General features: G+C 52.9%; 1 protein-coding gene across 1 annotated transcript in view; it reads left to right on the top strand.

Annotated features, from left to right (window-relative positions):
• Positions 1 to 21977, top strand: part of MGMT (O-6-methylguanine-DNA methyltransferase) — a 157283-nt gene that overhangs the window by 27117 nt on the left and 108189 nt on the right. The window contains exon 2 of the mRNA XM_006754931.2: positions 5123 to 5259. Within this exon, the coding sequence (XP_006754994.1) occupies positions 5135 to 5259 (125 nt within the window). The 5' untranslated portion in view covers positions 5123 to 5134. The remainder of the gene's footprint in view (positions 1 to 5122; positions 5260 to 21977) is intronic.

Below are 21977 nucleotides of genomic sequence, written 5' to 3'. Positions count from 1 at the left end.
TGAGTGCTGGAGTCTCCTGGAATGGACTGGAATGATTCCTATAATCAGATCATCTATTCAGCAAGTATTTACTGAGCACATGCAGTGTTCTGGCTGTATTCTGGCACCTGGCAGGATCAGTTAGGACTGTTCCAGGCAGAAGAAGAGAGGATTCCCCGGTCTGTGCTGGTGGCTCACAGCGTCAGGGCCAGGGTGCTCCAGTCTCCCGGCCTAACACCACGCAGTCGGGTACATCGTCCCTGGTTTAAAGTTTGGGATCTCAAGGATAAAGCCAGACTCGGCACCGGCCAAACAGGCTGTGTTGCACCCTTGGCCACGTGTCTCCCCGCACATCTCTCTCGGGTACCCCAGGCCTCATGGCCAGCCTCCCAGCCCTGCTTCATGCCATGTTCCCCTCCACCTGCCTGGCACCTGCTGCCTCTCACCCGCCAGCTCCTTCTCGTCATTCAGGTCTCTCTCTGTAGACGTCATTTTCTCCAAAATGTCTTAGCTGCTCACGTCTCCCCCAAAGTGTCGCCCTGCTCCCCCACAGCGGCTGCCTTCCCGCCCAGCTGTAGCCTCCCCAAGGCCAGTGGGGACCCGCGTGGCCCTGAGCCAGATGCCCGGGCAGGGCTGTGAATACTGTGGTCTCCGCCAAGTGAGTGTCCTCAGGGCCTTTCCCTTCATGGCTGACTGGGGGTCAGGCTCATGCTCATGGCCGGTGTGGGTGGGATTTTGTCACTGGAGCCCAGTGGCCGACTGGGCCCTGGAGCGTGGTGGCATCGCAGGGTGGGGGGTCGGGGCCAGGGCTGTCGTACTCGCACAGCTTCAATTCCGCCGTGTCTCTGTGCCCTCGCGGCCGTAGCAGCCCCGGGTGTGTTTGCTTTGTGGCCTGCCAGGTGGTCCCTGCCACCAGCCTGTGTTGAAACGTGCTCCCTCCCCGATGCCTCCTCTGCTATTGAGTCTCCTCTGCTTGCCGCCTGGTTTCTAGCCTCTGCGGGTCCCTGCTGAGGGCTGCGACACCCCATCTCGTCCGCAGGCGTCTCCCAGCCCTCTGCCGGCCTGCCAGCTCCGTGGCATGAGGAACAAACCCACCTGCCACTTCGGGCGGGGCTGCCCGTCACCACACTGCCTGCCGTGCCAGCGGCTGCGCTCCCGTCCCAGGGACATTCTCTGTTCTGTCGCAGGAGTTCAGCGGGTTGTCACTCTCACTGTGGAAGGGTGTGCCAAGCGTCCTGTTGTCTGAGGGACAGAGCTTCCTGTGTGGGTTTCTGTGGCGTCTGAGCCTGCTCCTAGCAGGGTGGATAGATCATCACGTTGCTGATAGAACAGTTGCTGCTTTTCCTCGCTTGCCAGAGTGGCCGTCGGTGGGTCGCGGTGCATTATCTTCAGCAACGCTGCTGCTAACGGGCTCAGAAACCCAGAGGCGCAGAGCTAAGGAGCCACTCCCTCCGATGTCACAGAACTAAAGGACCCGCTGACGGGACGTGGTCAGGAGTGACACGTGCCTCGTTCGGACTTAGGTTTGGGACTTGCCGGTTGCTCAGTTCTGACTGATGGTGCGCTTTCGGTCCCGGCTGATGTGGATGGGCCTCCCTCACTCTGGGATTGACCTGGGGGCCCGTGGCTTTGGCGGCCGTGCAGGTCCTCTGGCTTGTTCTCAATGCCACAGGGCAGCCTGATCCTGGCGGGAGCTCCGACCTGGCAGTGAGGTGCTGGTCCTGGGGACAGCAGGGCGGGGGCAGCAGTGGGCAGGCTGAGCCGCCGATCCCTGTGGTCCAGGCCCAAAGCACAGGCGCTGGGTGCTGGGTGCTGTTTGGGGTGGACACAGCCACTGCAGCTCGGGCCTCGCCAGGCGTGGCCAGCAGCCCTTGCCCGCTGCAGCCAGGCTCACAGCCTCCGAGGTTCAGCCAGTCAGCCTGGCCAGGGCCTGGCACTGGGACAGGGGGGTGAAGTCCGACAGGGGACCCTCAGGCCCTGCGTCCTCAGTCACCTTCATAGGCCTCCTGACCTCCCGGCCCTCCTCTGCACTCTGGGGTCTGTCTCCCTGGGCGCTCTTGGAGCAGTTGGGGGTGGACGTGTCCCGGGGGGGACGCAGGTCCTTGGCCTTCAGGGCTGCCTGCCCACCGGCCCATCCAGGGCTCCCCGAGTTCTCCCGTTGGTCCCACAGAACAGCCCAGCGAGGCTGCAGTCAGTGTTATTATTCCTACGTTATCGATGAGGACATTGAGGCCTGGGAGGGGCATGGACACGGCACCTTCGCTCCAGCTCCGGCTGAATTTCTGCAGCAGTGCTGCGTCCCCGCCCTCCTTCGGGGCTGATGTGGGCACAGCCCTCCTCCCCTGGCAGCCACCCCTTCCCCCTGCCACTCGGCGCAGGTGTGCGCTGGCTTGGCCCCCGAGCCAGCTCTGGGCTCCTGCCTGGGCCTTGAATCAGAGGCAAGTGACAGGGAGGCGGGCAGCAGGGAATTGACGGTGGCTGCAACATCCTGTTTCCAGGGGCAACGGTGGCAACAGCGGCAGCTGCATGCCTGCAGTCCCTGGCTGTCCCTGCAGATGTTTCCTGAGGCCCGGTCTTGGCTGCGCTGGACTGAGGCCAGCCTCGGTTCCTACAGTTTGCTGAGCGGCTTCTGCAGCCTTCCCAGAAGTTCTGAGTTATGGAACAGCCTTTCCGCAATTGCTTTTGTGCTTAAATTAGCCCGTCTCAGCTTCTGGAGCCTGCCACGGGGAGCCCCGCCCGAGAGGGGGCTCGTGGCATGTCAGGCTCCAGATCTGGGGCCTGAGCCAGGTCTCCTGGGCCTGGATCTGCTGGGAAACAGCCGTGGGCCTGTCGGGGCCAGTGCTTCTGAGCGGGACCCCGGTGGGAGGCTGGGTCGTGGGGAGCCCATCACAGGGCTATGTAAACACACATGAGCTGGTTTTGCTGCGAGACTGCTCCGAGCTTTAACATGCTAATGTGCGGGCTGAGTGTTCCCGGGACGGGTGGCGTGTCCAGCTGCTCCCTGGGCCCCGGAGCACTCCTCTGGGAGCCTGCTCTGGAAAATGGGGCCTGGACCCTTGGCCCGGGTGGTGGACACACTGTCCAGTCCAGCACACGTGTGTGATGCTTCTGCCATCAGTGGGACCCTGACTGTGGTAGCGAATGTCCTGCCCCAGCACCTGCCTGTGGCTCAGGGGGATTGGAAATGTCCCCAGATGTGCGGGGAGAAGGGGTGGCCATCTGCTTTTGAAGAGTGATCAGCTTTGAGGCTGTTGGGTAAGATTCTGCAGAGGGTAGAGCACCCTCGGTGACAAGGCCAAAGGCCACGGCCATTGGCTAAATGTTGATTGTGGCTGGGATAACTAACCCCAGGTCCTTCCCAGCTGCCAGGTCTCTACACAGGTTCGGGCCACCCTGGGCGGACCCCAAGAGTCAGGTGCCCTTTATCCTTCAGGGCAAAGCCCTGTGGCCCCGAGCCACAGCGACAGGTGGTGGGTGGGCCCCCTGACCCGCCTGGTGAAGTGGAGGGTGGAAGACCCTCCCGGAAGCTTGGTTTATCCCACAGGCTGCGGTGCCTAGAAGCGGGCCATTCGGGGACATTGAGAAGGTTTCCCAGCAAAAACCCCTGTGCCCCCGTGGGACCTGGAGAGGAACCCGGTTCAAACCCCCGTTGGTTTGCACAGAAAATGGGGATGGCACAGGGCGGCTCTGGAGCCGGGGGGCTTGGGATGGGATCTCAGGGCACTGCTTACATGGTGTGGTTGGGGGACGCCTTTGACCTCTTCAAGGGTCTAGATCAGGGGTCCTCAAACTTCGGCCCGCGGGCCACATGCCGAAAACATTTATCCAGCCCGGCCCGCCGGGTGTTTTTGCCGCCACTGCCTGTCCTGCTTAGCAGCCGACTCATCCCGGGCCCGCAGTGCGCGTGTGGAATGTCTGAGGGACAATGAGCTGGCCCCCTGTTTAAAAAGTTTGAGGACCTCTGGTCTAGATGTACCTGGGAACAGGAGGGAGGCACGGAGGAGGGGCGGCTGGAGGAGGACCGCATATATGTGAGAGCCGGGCTTGCGGGCAGGTGAGGCTGGTGCAGGAAGGAGGTAACCCGGCTTTGGGCGGGGCAGGGATGGACGGGTGCCTTCTCCGAAATGCCCCACATGGGAGGAATGCATGCAGGTGACCGTTTGGGAAAAGGCCACTTGAGGTGCCTACAGGACAGCCAAGTGGAGATGGAGATGGGGAGGGAGCAGTCAGCGCTAGTCAGGAGCCCACGGGGTCTTGATGGATGGGCGGGCGGCCCAGCTGTGCCAGTTTATCTCGCGAGGTTGGGTGGGAAGTGGAATTGTTGGAAGCGTGGGCTTAGGAGGAGGGACATGGGCACTGGGCTGGTTGCAGAGTCGGCGAGGAGGATAGGGCCGGCTGGTCCCGGTGCGCACCCCTCCACCCTCCCGTGTGTTACTGACTCCTTGGCTCCCCGGGGTGAGAGGGACTTTTATAAACTAGCAACCGGCCTCCACCCCTTGCTAGCCTCTCGCTGCTCTTGGTGAACCTGCTCCCTTTCAGCCTGTGCTGACCAAAGGCGACATCTGCCACCACTGGCCTGGAGGACGCATCAGGGATGCTTTTGTGCATTTACATTCGTTCCAGTGTAAGCGCATTTGGAAGCTTTGCAAAGCCTGCGAGTTGCATTCCAACGGCTCTGCCTCCCGCCCGCCTCCTGACACAGGTGGCGGTGCAGGTGCGGGCTGCCGCACTCACCTCCTGTAACCGTTACCCGGACACACGCTTTATTCCGCGTGCCGGGGTCTGTGTGCGGTTTTCATTGGTGAGAACTGGGGTGATGGTTTAATTGCTTTTGGAAAGTAGGGGGAGCCTAGTTTTAGGAACTCTTGCAAAGGGCCTCGTCTCACCTCCGGTGCTCATCAGCAGTGGGAGGAGGAGGGGGGTAACTGGGGAGTCAAGGTGAGGGCGCTTCACACGGCGACGATGGGGCTGTTCTGTCCTCAAAGTAACTGTACGGTAGGAATGACACCGTGTCTGACCAAACTCCGAACATGGGGGAAGCTTTGAAGATGTTTCCCGCTTAAACATGGGGGTTTCCGTGGAGCTGTAAGAGCGATCTGCTTTCTCCCATGCACGTTCTCACCCACTTCAAATGTGTCCTTAGGTCCGAGGGAGGATGGACGCGGCCTGCGAGGTGAAGCACAGAGTGGTGGCCAGCCCCGTGGGGCAGCTGCGGATCTCCGGGTGCGAGCAGGGCCTGCACGGGATCAGCCTGCTGGGCGGGACGCCAGCGGCCGCTGGGTGAGTGACTCCCGCGGGACACCCTCTGGGTGGTGGCTCAGAGCGACAGAAGGAACCGGCTCGGTTCCTGCTTGGTTTCCCTGGGCCACGGGTAGTGGGAGCCACGGGCACAGTCACAGAAATTAGTCCAAGTGGGCGTCCGCGCCCTTCATTTCCGGCTCCCGTGCTGGACGCCCTAGAAGCCCCCCCTCTGGTGAACCCCAGGGACATACCCTGGTCAGCAGTTCCCAGGGGTTTGGTGAGAGGCGTGACTTGATTGTGACCATTGAAGGCTGACTCTGCACGCGCGATGTGGTGTGCGATTTCTCTGGAAACTGGGTGATGCAGGGGCCTGCTCCATCTTGGTGTTTAAGCTGGGGCCCGTCTGCCCAGGTCAGTGGGCCAGGTGAGCTTCACAGCAGCCCCTGCACTGGCCCAGTCGGGAGCGCCTTGGCCTCTCAGTGCAGCTGGGGAGGAGGCAGGAACCCCTTTGCAGTGTGAGGTCAGGGCTGCCCTCGCTTGGTGAGCCATCTCCGCTCTGTTTCTCTGATGCAAGAGCGTAAACGTGGAGAGCCGCCCTCAGTGCTCCGCTCTGAGATCGGGTTAAAGCGGCGGTTCTCGTTATTTCTGCCAGGAGAGGAAAAACCAGCCACTTGCAAGCCCGGTGTTTGTCAACTGGCTAATAAACACAATGCCAGGGACATTAGATAAAGAAAATACATAAGCAACATAAAAATCGACTCTAATGGCCCTGTCAGAGGCCGCCATAATGAGCACCCAGCCGTCATAAATACCGCTTCTCGCCTGCGCTGTCGAGCTTTTCCTGTCGAGCCGCCTGTTACAATCGATAGACGTTCTGAAGACAGAACTAGGCACCCCTTTGAGCATGTGCTCCTCCGCTCCCGACAGCCAGCTGGCGGCGTGTTGGGAAAATCACAGGCACCAAGTAATTTCTCGGGGGAAATGCCATTGTGTCTCTTAGCATGCTCGCTTGTGTTGAATTTATTTGTTTAAAAACCACTCTGTAAAGTAAATCTGGGGATGAAGGAAAACAAGAACGCGTTGTAAGACACGTTGAGTTGAATGCTCGTTATGGACCACAGAATAGGACGGATCTTGAGTTTCTGTGAATCAAGCTCAGATTAGGCTCAGCCTGGGACACGGGCCTCCAGTGCTGGCTGCAGGAGGTGCAGCTGTGGCTCAGGAAGCTCACGGGGCGGGGGGGGGGCGGCCCTGCGCCTCTCGTGGGCCCTGTCCTGGTGCTGCCGGCCAGCCTCGGACCACCTGCCACTCACTCGGGCAGCAGCAGGGAAGAGGAACACCGCCCGCCTCCCTCTCCAGAGGGTCAGCTGATGTTTTCTCTCGTCTCATTGGCTAGAACGGTCACGTGATCACACCTCGCTGGAAGGCCCGCGGGGTTGTCCTGCATTGGCTAACATGAGGGTTTCTGTGTGTAAGGAAGAACTGGGAAACAGTTCTTGGGGGACACCCAGAAGCCTGGTTTATATAAATCTACACAGACTTCCATATATATGGTTAATTTGGGGAGGGACATGAAGCGTTAAAGAAGAGCATAAAAATCTGTATGCATACTCAGAATTAACAATAAAAATTACATAGTAAAATCCTTGGATCTTTTAAGTGTACAGCGAGTTTATACAGCGCTGTACAACCCTGTGCCCACCAACCCAGTCAAGACAGGAAACAGTCCCAGAGGCGCCCTGCACTCCCTTTTATCCAGTGCCCCTCCCTCGCGTCCAGTGTTGTGATTTATGCCCCGGGGACTCATCTTACTGGTTCTTAAGCTTCGTAGGAAGTTGTCTTCCGTGTGGCTCAGCAGTGAGTTGAGGTTCTCCAGGGCCCGTGTGCCGTGAGTAGCTCGGTCTCTGTCATTGCTGAGGCGTTTGCAGTGGAGGACCCCCCAGCTTGTTTGTCTAAGCCAGGGGCCCTCAAACTACGGCCCGCGGGCCACATGCAAATACAAATATTGTATTTGTTCCCGTTTTGTTTTATTACTTCAAAGTAAGATATGTGCAGTGTGCATAGGAATTTGTTCATAGTTTTTTTTTTAAACTATAGTCCGGCCCTCCAACAGTCTGAGGGACAGTGAACTGGCCCCCAGTGTAAAAAGTTTGAGGACCCCTGGTCTAATCTGTTGGTGAGCGTTTGCGTCCAATGTTTGGCTGCTATGAGTAAAACTGCTGGGAATATCCGGGTCCCTGCCTCATTCGGGACACGTGTTTTCATTCCTCTTGAGTAAATGACCAGGTGTGGAATTTCTGGATTGCCTGGCAAATGTGTTTACCCTCATGAGAAATTGCTAGAATTTTCCCCAAAGTCAGACCTTTTACATTCCTCCCAAGGGTGAGTGGGGGGCGGGGGGGTGCTCTCTCCCCAGCCCTTGGTGTTAGTTCTTAACGTTTTAGGCTCCAGTGGGTAAGGAGTGGGATCTCATGGTTTCAGTTTGCACTTGCCTGATGGCCTAATCTACACCCCTTATCCACCATGTCGGCCTTTTCACTGCGAGGGGTCTGCCAGGCCTGTGCCCATTTTTCACTGGTGTCATCTTGTTTTTTATCGGTTCTGGGTACAGGTTGTTTATCAAATGTTTGTATAATGATGCTTTCCTCACAGGTGGGGCTTGTGTTTTATTTCCTAGTAGTCTTTTAATGGGTAGAAGTTTTGTCTCTAAGAAATCTTGCCTAATGTAATTTCACCAATACATTTTCCTATAAGTCCTTTTAAAAGCTTTATCAGCTCTGATGGGGGGAGGTTGAGGTTGTGGAGGGATTGAGCAAAAACATAAATAAAAGAGAGAACTCATGGACATGGCCAACAGTGTGGTGATTTTGGGGTGGAGGTGGAAGAGGGCATGAGAGGATACATGGTGATGGAAAAAATAAAATAAACAATTTTTAAAAGCTTTATCACTTTAACCTTTTATTTGGGTACATGAGCTATATCTCAAATTACTTCGTTGTGAGGTACTCAGTTGACTTCTTCCACATCGTTATTTAGTTGTTTCAGCATTATTTGTTGGAAACAACAACTTTCCTTTTCCCTTGAGTCGTCTTGGTGCCTTTGACAAAAATCAGTTGACCACACATGTGAGGGTCAGAGGGGTCCGGACGGTTTGTACATGTGCTCACTTCATCTGTCCTACGTCAGAACGATGTTGACTTGATGCTTGGAATGAAAGTAATGGGAGTCCTCTAACTTTATTTTAGGGGGAAAACAGATTGTTTTGGCTTTTAGGTGTCTTGATTTTCCATATTACCTTTACAATCAAGGTGTCAATTTCTTAAAAAAGGAAAGTATATTGGTATTTTGCTTGGGACCGCATTGAGTCTATATCAGTTTGGGGCGGGTTGCCATCTTTTTAATTTTGAAGCTAATGACTGTAGTTTATCTCTGCATTTGTTTAGTTTCTCTTTCATTTTTCTCAGCAGTTGTGTGGTGTCCAGTTTAGAGATCCTGCCTTGTCTTTATAAATCTGATTTCTGAATGATCGATGGTATTCAAAATCCTTTTAAAACTTTACTTTTATTGCTGCTGGGATGTAACAATTGACTTTTGTATGTTGATCTTATATTCTGCCGCCTTACTAAATTCACTTATTAGTCCTAGGAATTGCTTCCCAGGTTCCCTAAGATTTTCTTTATAGAGAATCACGATGCCTTTTATTTCTGCTTTTTCATTGCCCTGGCGTGTGTGTGTGTGTGTGTGTGTGTGGAGAGAAAGGCTTCTGACGGCCTGATAGAACTGGGTGCTGCCCTACCCCCCCAGAGGGGACCGTCCCAACCTCACTTGGCTTCGGGCAGGTAGAGCCGATGCACCCCAAGACCATGTCCTCCAGCCCTGCTGATGACGGTGGCACAGGGACTGAGTATCCTTGTTCTCCAGTTCGGACGTGTGACTCCTGTTCCCACCTTAGCCATCTGACTGCACAGGTGGGCAAAAGTAGGTTTACAGATGTGAGTATGGAAAACTGTAAACCTCCTCTAGCCCCACCCTGTATATACAGCTTCATACAGTGGTTTCTTTTTCTTTTCTTTTTTTTTATATATATAAATTACTCTCCTTTCCTTCCCTAGAAATATTTGAGTGAAGAATATCGTTTTGGAAAGTGGTGTAACAGTCTCAATTTTATAACTTCCTGTCAACATCAAGTTCCCATTAACAACGTCACGTCCAGGAGTGGCTGGCTGCTTGCCAGAGCCAGGCTGCTTTTTCCGCCCCATCACCAGGAGGCCACACGGCTTTGACCTTGTCATGGTCCTGCCATGTCTAAAATCGAAGGAGAAGGGCCGTGGAATGTTTATTTCCCTAGTGCTCTCTTGGGACTATAGTTTCCCATTAAGTTGATTACAGTATCTGATGGCTTGAGAGATGGCCTGTCCCGCCCTGGGCACACCTACGGTGCGGACAGAGCAGTAGGAATTTTGGAGCCAGGAAGCCGGAACGCAGGGCAATGCTTCGTCTCTCAGGGTCAGAGGCTTACCTTTGTTGATTATTTTTTCCATGTAAACCACCTCAGGAGAATGCAGGATGCAGCACTGGAAGATTGTAACCTCGCCACTGTAAACCTTTCTCATAGTTTGGAAGACTGCATTGCAGGCAGCCTGTTGTCTACTCTCTAGTCATAGGTGGTGGCTGCTCATTCGCCCCACCTGTTGTGAGACTCAAGGAGGTTGGGCCTGACCCTCCTCCAGGACGTGGGTGGCTGGCCGGCTGGGTAGAGCTGGTCATCAGTGGATTGGGGTGCACCGGGACCCTCTGGGACTCCGTGTCACTGCAGGGGAAAGGGGTCGTCCGCCTCATTGGGTGCCATGGCGGGTTTCCCCTTCAGCTGGTCCAAAGGAATCGCCCAGTGAGAGAGAGCAGGTCCGCGAGTCTCCTGGGGGAGGGCAGACTCCTGCAGTCGCGTTGGTTAAACGGGCAGGGACAACGGTTCCTCGTGCTTTTGTTCTCTCCTGTCATCTTCCCATCCGCCACGTGGACCATCAGGGCCGTGAGCACGTCCAGAGCCTGCGTGGCCCCCGCCAGCCCGGCTCTGCCCCCCGCCTGGACCCGTGTGCAGGGCATTCCCGCTCCAGGTGGTTCCTGAGGGCCCGCGTGTCCTTAGGAGCTTCCCGGGAAACTCGCGGATTCGTTCTCCCTGGCAGGTCGGGATGCTTGTTACAGACACTCACCGCGCTTTATTATAATTGATCTTTTCGGGAGGAGCAGGACCCCAGAAGCACAAACACTCGAAGCTCCTGCGACAATAACACCCACACCCGCTGGGGGACTGTCCCCCGCAGCGGCCGGGCTGGTCTCACTGCTGCTCGTCAGCAGCTCGAAGTAACGATTGATGGTGTATGTGCTTAAAATGTAATTATTTTACTTTACAGAGTGTTCCTTAAGGAGGTCTCTTGAGTCAAATAAGCATGTTTTTGTAGGAAAATCTTGCCAAGCTCTCTGGCTTTATGGAAATCATCTGTTTTTTAAGACAAGGGCTTAAACACCAGGAGCCTGGGACCCGTGTTCTTCCCCCCCCCCGCCCCCCACCCCCGGGCTCCTGGCTCCCAATCCCTGAGGTGTCGCAGTCCCAGGCCCGGCCGCCTTCTGAGTGGAGGGTAAGGTCTCCGTGCCCGGGCTCCTTCCTGACTTCTAGTGTCGATGACTCAGTTGTGCAAATGCTTCGTGCGAAACATGGACAGCAGTTCCCTTGGAAGCCAGATGATGGCCTTGTTTCTCAGGCTGAGGGCCAAGAGACAACGTGGGAAGCCAGGATGCTTCCTGGAAGAGGCCCTCGTCCCGGGATGGGAAGGGTCAGGGGCTCCTGGCGCCGGGAGGGGGCCTGCAGGGTGGTTAGTGCAGCCCCAAGGTCTCTGCTGTTGGATGGTGGTGAAGTAAAGGGAGCAGCATGTGTGCCCGGGTGGCCTCCGTGTTAATAACGCGGGTCATCCACGCTGCCTGTGGCGGCAGGAAATAGCCGATAAGCCGCCTCTGGTTGTTTGGCCCATTGGTCCTGCACCCACAGGAGAGAACTGCGTAGCCATGGAGTCATGGTGCCACAACTCGGTGTGAAGTTGCATGGTTTCCTACAAACAAGTCTGCCGTGCATGCCGCACAGCTCCTGGCCTCTTCTCTGGACATGAGGGCCCCTCGGCAGCTACTTTACCACTTCCCTGTTTCCCTGGGGAGAGGGGGATGTTCCAGACCTAAGCTGGCAGACGGACATCCCCTGAGGGGTCCTAGACTGCGAGAGGGCGCAGGCCGGGCTGCTACGTCCTCATCAACACATGCTATTATCTGTGTTTTTTATTACAGCCCTATACGCACTATTATCCTAGTGGGTATAAAGGAGTATGTATGCCCACTTATTGGCTTTTTGTATATCTTCTTTGGAGAAATGTATATGCAGATCCTTTCCCCATTTTTTAAATTGGATTGTCTTATTATTGTTGAATTGTAAGAGTTCTCTATATAATCTGGATACAAACCCTTATGAGGTATATGATTTGTAAAATCTTCTCCACAAGCCAGGCTGATGGCTGCCAGTACAGGGTGGTGGTGGGAGCCTCTCCTGCCTCCTCAGCAGCGCTAAGGATGTCCGACTGCAGTTTAGTCCTGCTCCCTGCTGGCAAGTGGACATCCCCCAAGGGCTGCTGGGCTGGAGAGGGATGTCTGATTGCCATCTTACGACCAAAATCCTGGGGAGCGAGCCTGAGCCAGCAGATGGTCATCCCCTGAGGGGTCCTAGACTGCGAGAGGGCGCAGGCCGGGCTGAGGGACCCCCCCCCCTTCCAGTACACGAATTCTCATGCGCTGGGCCTCTAGTAATTTTATAACATTATCCACCAGTCATTTGCCAAATAATAGTTCACGGAGCTATATGCAAAACTTCCAAATATTTATATTTCCATAGTATATTATCAAAATCCACTTTAGTTAATACAGTGCTTAAATGGGCAGACAATCTGTTAAATATTACGTGTAAAAGCTCTGGTATATAGTTTTTCCAAATTCGAATTTTCACTTAAAAGCTCAGATTGCATCACCTTTCATGGCAACAAATACGGACGCCCCTCAACTCAGGTGGGGTCATTGTAAACGAAATCCTCTACGTGAAGACACATGAACACACTGAAGCCCCCGAACGTCGGAGCCCGGCCGCAGCCTCTGCCGGATGCACATCGCCCTCGCGCCATGCACAGTCGGAAGTCGTGCGCGCTGCCGTGAGCTGGGGACCATCAGCTGTTCTCTTGAAATGGAGGCTCACTTTGTTCAGTTTCGAGAAAACTTGCACCAAAAACTCAAGTTTGAGCCAACAGAGGGCCGGTCAGATCATTTCTCCTAGTAAACATGGTTCCCATGAAGACAGCAGCTACTTCAGCAGGCAGCTCCATCCTCAGTGCTTGTCTAGGAGAAGGCAGCCCATCTGGGAACACGGCAGAAGAGCCCTGGGCACATGTTGAAAAAGAGAGGTACTCAGGCCCGACCGCTGTGGCTCAGTGGTTAAGTGTTGACCATGAACCAGGAGGTCATGATTTGATTCCTGGGTCAGGGCACATGTCCAGGTTGTGGGCTCAATCCCCAGTAGGGGGCGTGCAGGAGGCAGCCGATCAATGATTCTCTCTCATCATTGATGTGTTTATCTCTCCCTTTTCTTTCCTCTCTGAAATACGTGTGTGTGTGTGTGTGTGTGTGTGTGTGTGTGTATACATATATATACATGTATACACACACTCTCTCTCTCTGAGTGGCCAGATTATTATGACCACCCCATCAGTACCATGAAGTGACTTAGTTATGCAAATAATAATAGTAATAAAACCTTGAGAGTATTTGCTTAGGAAGTTTTCAATATTCAATATTTTTGGAAGTGTCAATGAAGTACTGATGGGGTAGTCATAATAATCTGGCCACTCAGTGTGTGTGTGTGTGTGGAGAGAGAGAGAGAGAAGGGGGGGGAGAGAGGAAAGAGGAAAGAGAGAGGTACTCAGGGTCCAGACATTATACAATTAGCAATGTTTACTGCTTCGACGGCCATTCTTAAAGGAAACCTGCCCCGCCATAAACATGTCCCGGTGAAGAGCGCAGTGACCACTGGTATGGTTTGTTTCCACAGCCCTGATCCATGGTCAAGGGCAGCAGTTTCCCCGGGACCTCAGCACCGTCTGCAGAAATGTCAACACTGTGACAAAGGCCAACAAAGCCTCAGTATTATTCGGGAGCTCGTCTGAGCTCACTGGTCACCTGGATGGTGTCGCAGAATGCTGTGCTGTGAGAAGGCCCCACCCAGGGCGTGGGATTTGTTCTTGGGACAGATGATGGAGCAGCCGTGAGCCCACACAGGCCTAGTAATGTGGAACCCTCCTACCTAAAGGTTTACATTGGCCTGCTGTCTTGTTCTTGGAAACACATCTTTTATATACAAAATAAATTTAATATGAAATACGGTTCACTTCACAGTTTAATTGCTTCTAGCACATTTGGTAAACTGACATGTATCTGTATAAGTTGTCCCCTGAAAATGACCTGGAACCCATATATTTCTACATGGGTTGAAAACTTGTGTTTGAGATTTTGATTCATTAGATGGCTCAGCATTTATTTAAATTTTAACAAAGCGACCGGATCCAGTGTGAGCAACTTTTTCTCTCTATTTTGTGAATCTATATCAGAGACAAATAAGACTATTTCTATGTTGCAATGAATAGTTTCTGCCCATGGAATTGCTGGCAGAGGCGAGAAAGTAGGAATCTTATTTTTGTGGATCTAGCCAAGAAAAAGAACGTAAACTTAGAAAAGTGTGTCATTTACCATTCACAGTCCAATGAAAAACTCAGGGGCTGGAAATTTTCCATAAAAATGGTAGTATCAGCATTTAAGACCCCGCAAGAAGGGTATGCGAGCATTTGAGGATCCCTATCCCCAGCCACGGGCGCTCGGAATGCTGTGAACCTTGTCCCAGAAGCACAGTCTTGACTTGATTACAAAAGAGGCCCCCTTGTGAGGATTGTGTTGGTGCAGGGTGTGCACTGTAACAGGTTCGGAGAGGGGGTCCCGGAGCCTTTCTTCTGCCGGCTGAGGGAAGCAGGGTGCATATCTGCAGGGTGCTTGGCTCAGACAGGAGGGGCGTGTAGTCAGAAAGTGTCTGAAAACAATGGTGGTTGGAAGGGTTGTTTGGGAATGAGGTACAAGTTGGCCAAACTGTGACTTCTATGGGTGGGTATTCAGAGACGCCGGCGGGGGCGGCCGCGTGGCTTCTTTGTTGAGTGGATGTGTCCAGTGTTTGGGGTAGGGACAGTCTTCCTAGCAGACCTCTTGCTGTGCAAGGTTGTGGCAAAGGAGAAGGAATCCAGGCAGAGCCCAGAGGACTCCTGGTGGAGGGGATGGAACCCACCGTCTGTGGAGACAGAGTGGGCAGATTATATAGAAGAGACGGTACAGGGAGAGGCGCATAGAGCGGGTGCCAGAAGTGGGCAGAGGCCCCTCCCCCACCCTCAGGGTGCTAACAAGCAGAACCACGCAAAGTGGAGCAGGCACACGACCAGGTCACCAGATGGGAGAGGAAACACGCCGGGGGGAGGGACACCGCAGTGCTCAGGACACGGGGTCGAGTCTGAGCGCGACTGGCCTCCGTGTGAAGAATAATTAGCCCCAGACGAACGGAGACTCTACTTCTGGCTTTAGGAGCAGAACCCCAAAAGATCAAACTTTTCATGTGGCCTACCTGCATTTCATAACAAAAAGCTAAACAATGTTTATTAAAAACACACACACACACACACACACACACACACACACACACACACACAATTATCCAACAGTCAACCAGGCAAAATTCACACATACAGCTTCCAACTGAGATTTATCAGAGGCATAGAAGGAGGAAAAGATGAGCCACAGTGAGGGGCAAGATCAATCAAAAGCAGCCCCACACTGACACAGATGTTAAAATCCGCACACGGGGATATTAGAAGACAGTACAACTGTATTCCACATGTCACAAAGGTACGTGGAGAAGTGTGAGCTATAAAAATGACAAATGGCACTGGTGGAGATCAAAATTGTAATGTCTGAGAAGACAAATGCACTGGTTAGAACTAACAGCAGATTAGAGTGCAGATGAAAAGGGTAGTGAACTTGAGAACACAACAGAAACTATCTGAACTCAGGGAAGATAACAATTTTTAATATCCCAAAATATTTGAGCACTTTGGGGTAACTTAAAGCAGCCAAGTATGTGTGTAATTAGAGGTTCTGAGGACAGGCCTGAGGAAGAAGAAAAAGATTTTAAAAACTATGGTCAAACGTTTTTTAAATTTGATCAAAACTATAAACCCCCTAAACCAAACTCAATGAAACCCAAGTCCAAGAAACACGAACAGACCTACACAAAAGCATGAAACAGTCAAGTTGTTCAAAACCAATAGTAAAGAAAATCTTAAAAACAGCTAAGGGCAGGGGGTTGCAATATGCTAAGAAAATTAAGGACGACAGCCGATTTTTGATACAAAACAATGCAAGTCAGGGGACAGTGGAATAAGGCCTTTTATATAAAAAATACTGTCACCTTAAAATCTTAAGCACAGCAAAAAAAAAACAATAACCCAAAAACCTTTCTAATATTAAGCTAACTTTTAAGATGGCAAGATCTAGAAGACCTTATCACAATAGACCCGCATCACAGTAAACCTTAAAGCCCTACAGGTAGATGGAAAATGACCCCAAAGGGAAGGGAGGATGTTCAGAAACGAACTCCCCCGCACCACTGGAGGGAAAGCCAAATGGAGCAGCCATTGTGGAAAGCCTTTGGCAATTTGTGATGATGTGAAGCATCCGCTGACGATGTGACCCACCTGGTGAAAGAAAAGCCTTTATAACCAGTGGCCTTGTTTGTCACAGCCACAACAGGGAAACGCACAATGTCCGACAGATGGATGACAGGCTGTGTGCGCACTCAGTGGCCAGCTGACCTGTGCAACCACACACGTAGGCCGTGGAGCTCAGACCCACCACAACTCCATTTGAAAAGGTATAAAACTGTGTGGAAAGGATGGAATCACAGACAGTCCTTCATGGTATTTCCGAAAATTCAAACCAACGCATAACAACATCACAGGAACAAGAATCGAGAGCTGGGAGCGGGAGGAGGGCTTACAAAGGTTGTGAGAGGGGGCGATGGAAATGTTGTTTTGATTGTGGTCTTACACGTGTCAAATTTTATTAAGTGCACACTTTCCATGCGTGCACTTATGTTGTTTGTCACTCTAAAATTCTGTTTTCTGAAAAAGTGTGCCCCCTGTGGCCCAACAAGTAGCCACGTTTGGGGGAAAAAAACCCTCGCTTGCCATTCCCAGTTCCATTCTTTGCCTCTGTTTTACACAGTGAAATATCATTTCCCACAAATGGTGATGGCTGAAATAAAAAAGACATTACCGAGAGGTGGTGAGTACGTGCGGAAACGGAACCCTCATACATGCTGGCAGGAACTAAAGCGGTGCGGCTGCTTTGGGAAACTGTTAGGGGGGCCCTCAAGATGATACACACGGAACTCCCATGGGACCCTGCAATTCCCCTCCCAGGTGTGCAAAAACTGCATTCACAGCGGCATGGTTCACAAGAGCCAATGACAGACAGTCCAAAGACGCAGTGGCCCATGAGGAGACAGAGCAGCGTGGTCTGTGCTCACGATGGAATGAGTCCACAGGAGTGAGTCCTGCTCCACCCTGCTCCACCCGGAACCCTCCAGACATTATGCTAAGTGAATGAAGCCGACACAGCAGGCCCAATACTGTGACTCCGTTTATGTGACATGTCCAGAACAGCCGCACTTATAGAGATAGAAATAGACCAGAGCTTGGCCAGTGGGCGGAGCAGGAGCAGGAGCAGGGGCAGGAATGACACTGATAGAAATAGGGGTCATTTTAGGGGCGCTGACATGTTCTAAAATTAGATTGTGGTAATGGATGTACAACTCTGAATGTATTAAAACCACTGAGCTGCATACTTTACATGGGAATGTGGAAAATAGATCTAAGAAAAGTATGACATTACAAAAAAAATACGTTCTATGTCCTCATGCAAAAGGAGATGCAGATGAAGAAGCCAGGAGTGCTTTTTAAGTGTGAAATCTGCTTATTATGTGCTGGCAGCTGAAGTCTCCGACGGGCCGGCCAGCTACCCCTGCTCCATCCGGCCAGCTTCCGGGCCACACCATCCTCTTAGGACCAAAGAAAGTCTCTAGTGGTCTGTCTGCAAGAACCCCTGGCCCCGCGCTGTCCACCCCCCTGAGAGAGCCGCCCTCCCTGCCTCTCTGAAGGTGCTGTGTGTCCCGCCCTCACCAGCTCCCGCACACGGTCACTCCGCTCTGCACCAGAGTCCGGGCTCCATCGCACGCCAGGCCTCGAGCTGGTCCTGCCGGCTCCGCTGCATGTGCTGGTCAGCATCCTGTGTCCCTCTCCTGCGCACCTGACACTCAGACACCTCCAGAGTCACTGGCTGGGGAGGTTTCAGGGACTTGCCCATGGCCTTCAGTGATGGAGAGAGGGCCCTCCCATCGGCCTGGGCGGAGGAGGAGCTGGGAATACACGGAGGCGCAGGCAGCTCCGACAGGTGAGCAGTGGACAGAGACAACCTCACCCACAGGCCGTCCAAATAGCCGCTACACATGCCCGACACAGGCCCTGCCTCGGAAAGAGGGGTGCTGGCTGATGTCAGAAAATAGAGAGGGAGGGACAGGACCAGAACTGGGACCCGGGTGGCCACCTATCCGAAGGCCAGCCTTGCTCAGTGCGTAGAGTCCGCTTCTGTCCCTTCCGCCCTGAACTGCTCAAGAGCAACAGACCAGACTCCATCCAAAGTAAGTGTGAAAGTCAAGGAAAACGGAAGCCAAGTACCTGCCTTACAACAACATCCGAGGGGCAAATAATTAGCTCTGCTCGTCCCGTAATAAATTTCCATGGAACCCCAAAAGATTGCCTCTAAAAGCAATGAATTCAGTCCTCAGATGATAATGGGTCTTTTACTGTCTTTATTTTTATATTGATTTCAGAATAATTGTTTGCTGTTAGATTGGCTAAGTGTTTAGCTGTTTGCATTTCCATCTGATGCTAATTTAACTTATTACTGGGAGTTAAATCAAGTGCACCCCAGGCAGTTCTGCAGGAGCCCCGCCCACCGTGTGACACGTGGGCGGCTTCCTGGAGGAAGCCACGCAGACCTCTCCTGTGGCTGAGGCAGGAGACGCCACAGAGAGAGGCAGGATATTCTCCCTGCAGCTCCTTCGTCTTCGGTGCCGGCATCTGTCTTCCAGGGAAGATGGGAGAACGCCGATATTTAGGGGCATCAAGTGATGCAGTGCAAGCACCTCTCAAAACCGTGGTCAATATTCCCATGTTTTTAGCTCTGTTTTCAGTCATAAACATCATTCCTCATAAAAAGAAATCATTCTCTTTTCGGCCAGCAGCCCCTGCAGTCGATGTGCAGTCGGCGGAGTGGCCATAATGGGCTGCTCAGGTTGGGGCACGTGTGGGGGCCCCCGGGCCACGCAGGCCAAGAGCACGCTGGTGCCTTACTGTCCACGAGCTTTATTTGGGGAAGGAGAGCTGCCAGGGGGAGCAGGTCCAAAGGCAGCAACAAGGGGAGGACGTTCCCCGCGGCCTCACATCCCCCGTTTCACAGTCCACTCCGATCTCCTTTTCTCCTCCCAGCTCCGCCGACAAATCATTTATTTAAAGATTGACTTTCTCGCCTGGAAAAATGTGCAGTTCCTTCTAAAAGTTAATGCCTAGATACCGAGCATAGGTCGCACTGAAAAGGAACATTTACAAAGCACACACTTCAGTGTTTAAAAGTCACGTTAGCAAAAGGGATGCAGGTAAGAATCCTGTTTCTAAGGCGGCCTGTTAGACGCCGGCCCACACCCGGCAGGCGGTGTGCGCACAGGCGCTGCTCGGGGCTCGTGGGGATGCAAACAGGAGGAGGGTCGGTGCTGAGCTGCCTCCCGGCCCACAGGCTGTGGGGGGCTCAGCTCCACTGCACCCACAGGCCCAGCTCCCCCAGCGCCTGCTCCGTGGGAGGCCAGAACCTCGCCTGCTGCTGTCCTCCGTCCTTTATCAGCAGAGCAGCTCCACACTGGGGCTTACACAGGGCCCATGGCGCCCACCGGCCTGAGCGCTGGGGGTGCGAGGAGCAGCTGAAGCATGAGGAGTGGACTCGTCTACAGAATGTGGCTCTGAAGGCTGAGGCGGGGGTGACCAGGTGTTACCCCTGCAGCGCAGCGACGCCCTGCGGTGAGCCATGGCCCCGAAGGCTGTCGGGATGTGCAGGCCAAGGCCTGGGCGACTGCACCTTGCTCCTCAGCCTCCTCTCGCGTCCCTCTTGTCCCCAGCAGCAGGGGATGAACTCAGCAATGTCTCGCACACACTCTGGGACCTGCACGTCCGGGGGGACCACAGGGCCTTGGCTCTCACAGACACTGCCTCGAGCCAGGATCCGTGCCCCCCTCTCTCGAAAGGACACAGCTGCCTCTGGACAGAAGAACCTGCCGGGACCCAAATGCACAGGTTTGTGTGCTTTCCAGGAAAAGGGGGCATCAGTCCCAGCAGTGCCACCTTCCCAAGGACGGTCTCCTCCCAGAATGGCTCCCCTCTGCCTCCCTCTGCCTCCCTCTGCCCCCCGGCCCCATGCAAAGGCAGGTGTGTGGAGCGCCCCCTCCAGGCCCGGAGTAAAGTAAAGCTGCCTCTGCTTTACTTCTCATAGACCCGGGACCCTGTGGAGGAGGGATTATTTGTCCTGTTTTATGTATTTTTTAAAAACCCAAACACACAGGTTAACATTCCCCAACTCACAGCGTGAGCATGCGGGCTGGTGTCTATGAGGCCCCAGAGCTTGTGCCCTCAGCTCCACCCAACAAGATTGCCCGAGAAGTGCCACCCAGAGCAAGACTAACATGTGAACGAAGAAACACAGTCCCGGCCAGAGCCCCTGTGTGCCACCCTCTTTAGCACACGGCCGTGCTCCTGAGCTAATGCCGCCTCATCTGAGCTGCCTGACAAAAGTGTGCGTTAGTGAGGGTTCCTTCCACACCCTTACGTGCCTTGGGGAGCTCAGACGATCCAGGCTCACGCGTGTGCGAAGCAGGAGAAAAACACACGCGAGGCTCTCCACCAGGAGAGGACACGCTCAGAGTTCTACCTGACGTCCCAGGATCCAGAGAAAAGTCTACAGCTGCCCCCCCCCCACCGGCCTGCGGGGCCTGCCAGGCGCAGGCGAGCACAGCGCCTTGAGCCCACGTGGAAGGGGCAGCTCACGAGGACCAGCTCTGTTTAACACGCACTCAGGGCGAGCCCATTTGAATATTCAAATTGGGGCCACGTACACAGGAATCCAAGACGATGGCTATGGCTTTTTCCATTTTGGAAAACGCATGACAAATCTTAACTTCTTGTTTTAATTTAATGCAGATATCGCTAAGATATGTAAACCATCCTAATGATGCTAACAGATTAGCGTTTCCGTCATTCCGAACGCACTTATCCTTTCTAATATGTGTACAGTTTGTGAAGGTTACATGTTTCAGTGTTGGAATGTTCCCAAAGTCACCAATGCCCCACGTCAGCAGCACTGTACAGTTGATAGCATGATCTCATAGCCTTAAGCATGACCTCACTAAGAGGTACACATTCCGGAGTGAACCCCAAAGAGACATGCAATTATTTGTAGTAAAACCGATACAACTGGGAAGAGGCGGCTTCCCTTCTATAAGCTTCTTTTACGCAAAAGGCAATCTACACACTCATTTCCACGCATGACAACCCCGCGTGTCTGCCCGTTATCCGCGGCCACAGGTGGGAACAGCAGAGCAGAGGCCATGACGTGCCGAGGCCACAGGCTGCGGGGCAGCTGCAGGCATCAGGGCTCACCCGGTGCTTCCCACAGCCTGCCTCCTGACACACCAACTACCTTCTGGGAATGAGAGTCATGGATGTAAGAGGCTGAGCCTAATAGTAGGAAAAACTGGCTTTCAAATAGCTACAAAACCTTAGGTTCTAAAATTGTTAAGGAAAATATAGTATGAAAAATATTGATCTATTGAGGTTTATGGTAATGGAACGACAGGAACCTTGTTTACAAACAAGTGTTAGGGTAGCACCTGTAGCACCCCCAGGGATCCTCAACTCACTACTGGGATTTCCTTTTTACAGACAGACAGACAATCGAGGCAGAGAGGGATAGAATAACCCGTTTCAGGCTACACAGGTGGATGGCGGCAGAATTTAGGATTAGAATCTAGGTCTGTGCAAATAATTATTACAGAGAAAAGTTCTAAGGCCTCTTTTACCCTAAGCAATGGCTTGTGTGTGTGTGTGTGTGTGTGCGTGCGCGTGCGTGTATATATATATATACACACGCACATACACACACACGTATTTAACAATAATAAAATACTATTAGTAAAATATGACACAGTCCTATGCATCAAAATACTAACTAATCATTAATACCTTTGACTAAAGTTCTCTAAAATTTCTCAGAAAAATGATCAATGAAGTAGAAGAGTTTATAGACAACTAGAAGCCAACTTCGAAAATGGAGTTAAATTGTTATCAGCTTAAAACAGACTATTACAAAATCTGACTACATAACATTTTTTCTTAAAAATTTTCTGTGGACAGAAATCAAAATATAAATGACCATCTTTAATATGCAAAAAGTTCTTACAAATAAGACACTATCCAATA

This window comes from Myotis davidii, unplaced genomic scaffold (genome assembly GCF_000327345.1).
Source record: "Myotis davidii unplaced genomic scaffold, ASM32734v1 scaffold72, whole genome shotgun sequence".
Taxonomy (NCBI): domain Eukaryota; kingdom Metazoa; phylum Chordata; class Mammalia; order Chiroptera; family Vespertilionidae; genus Myotis; species Myotis davidii.
This window is presented reverse-complemented; position numbering and strand designations above follow the sequence as displayed.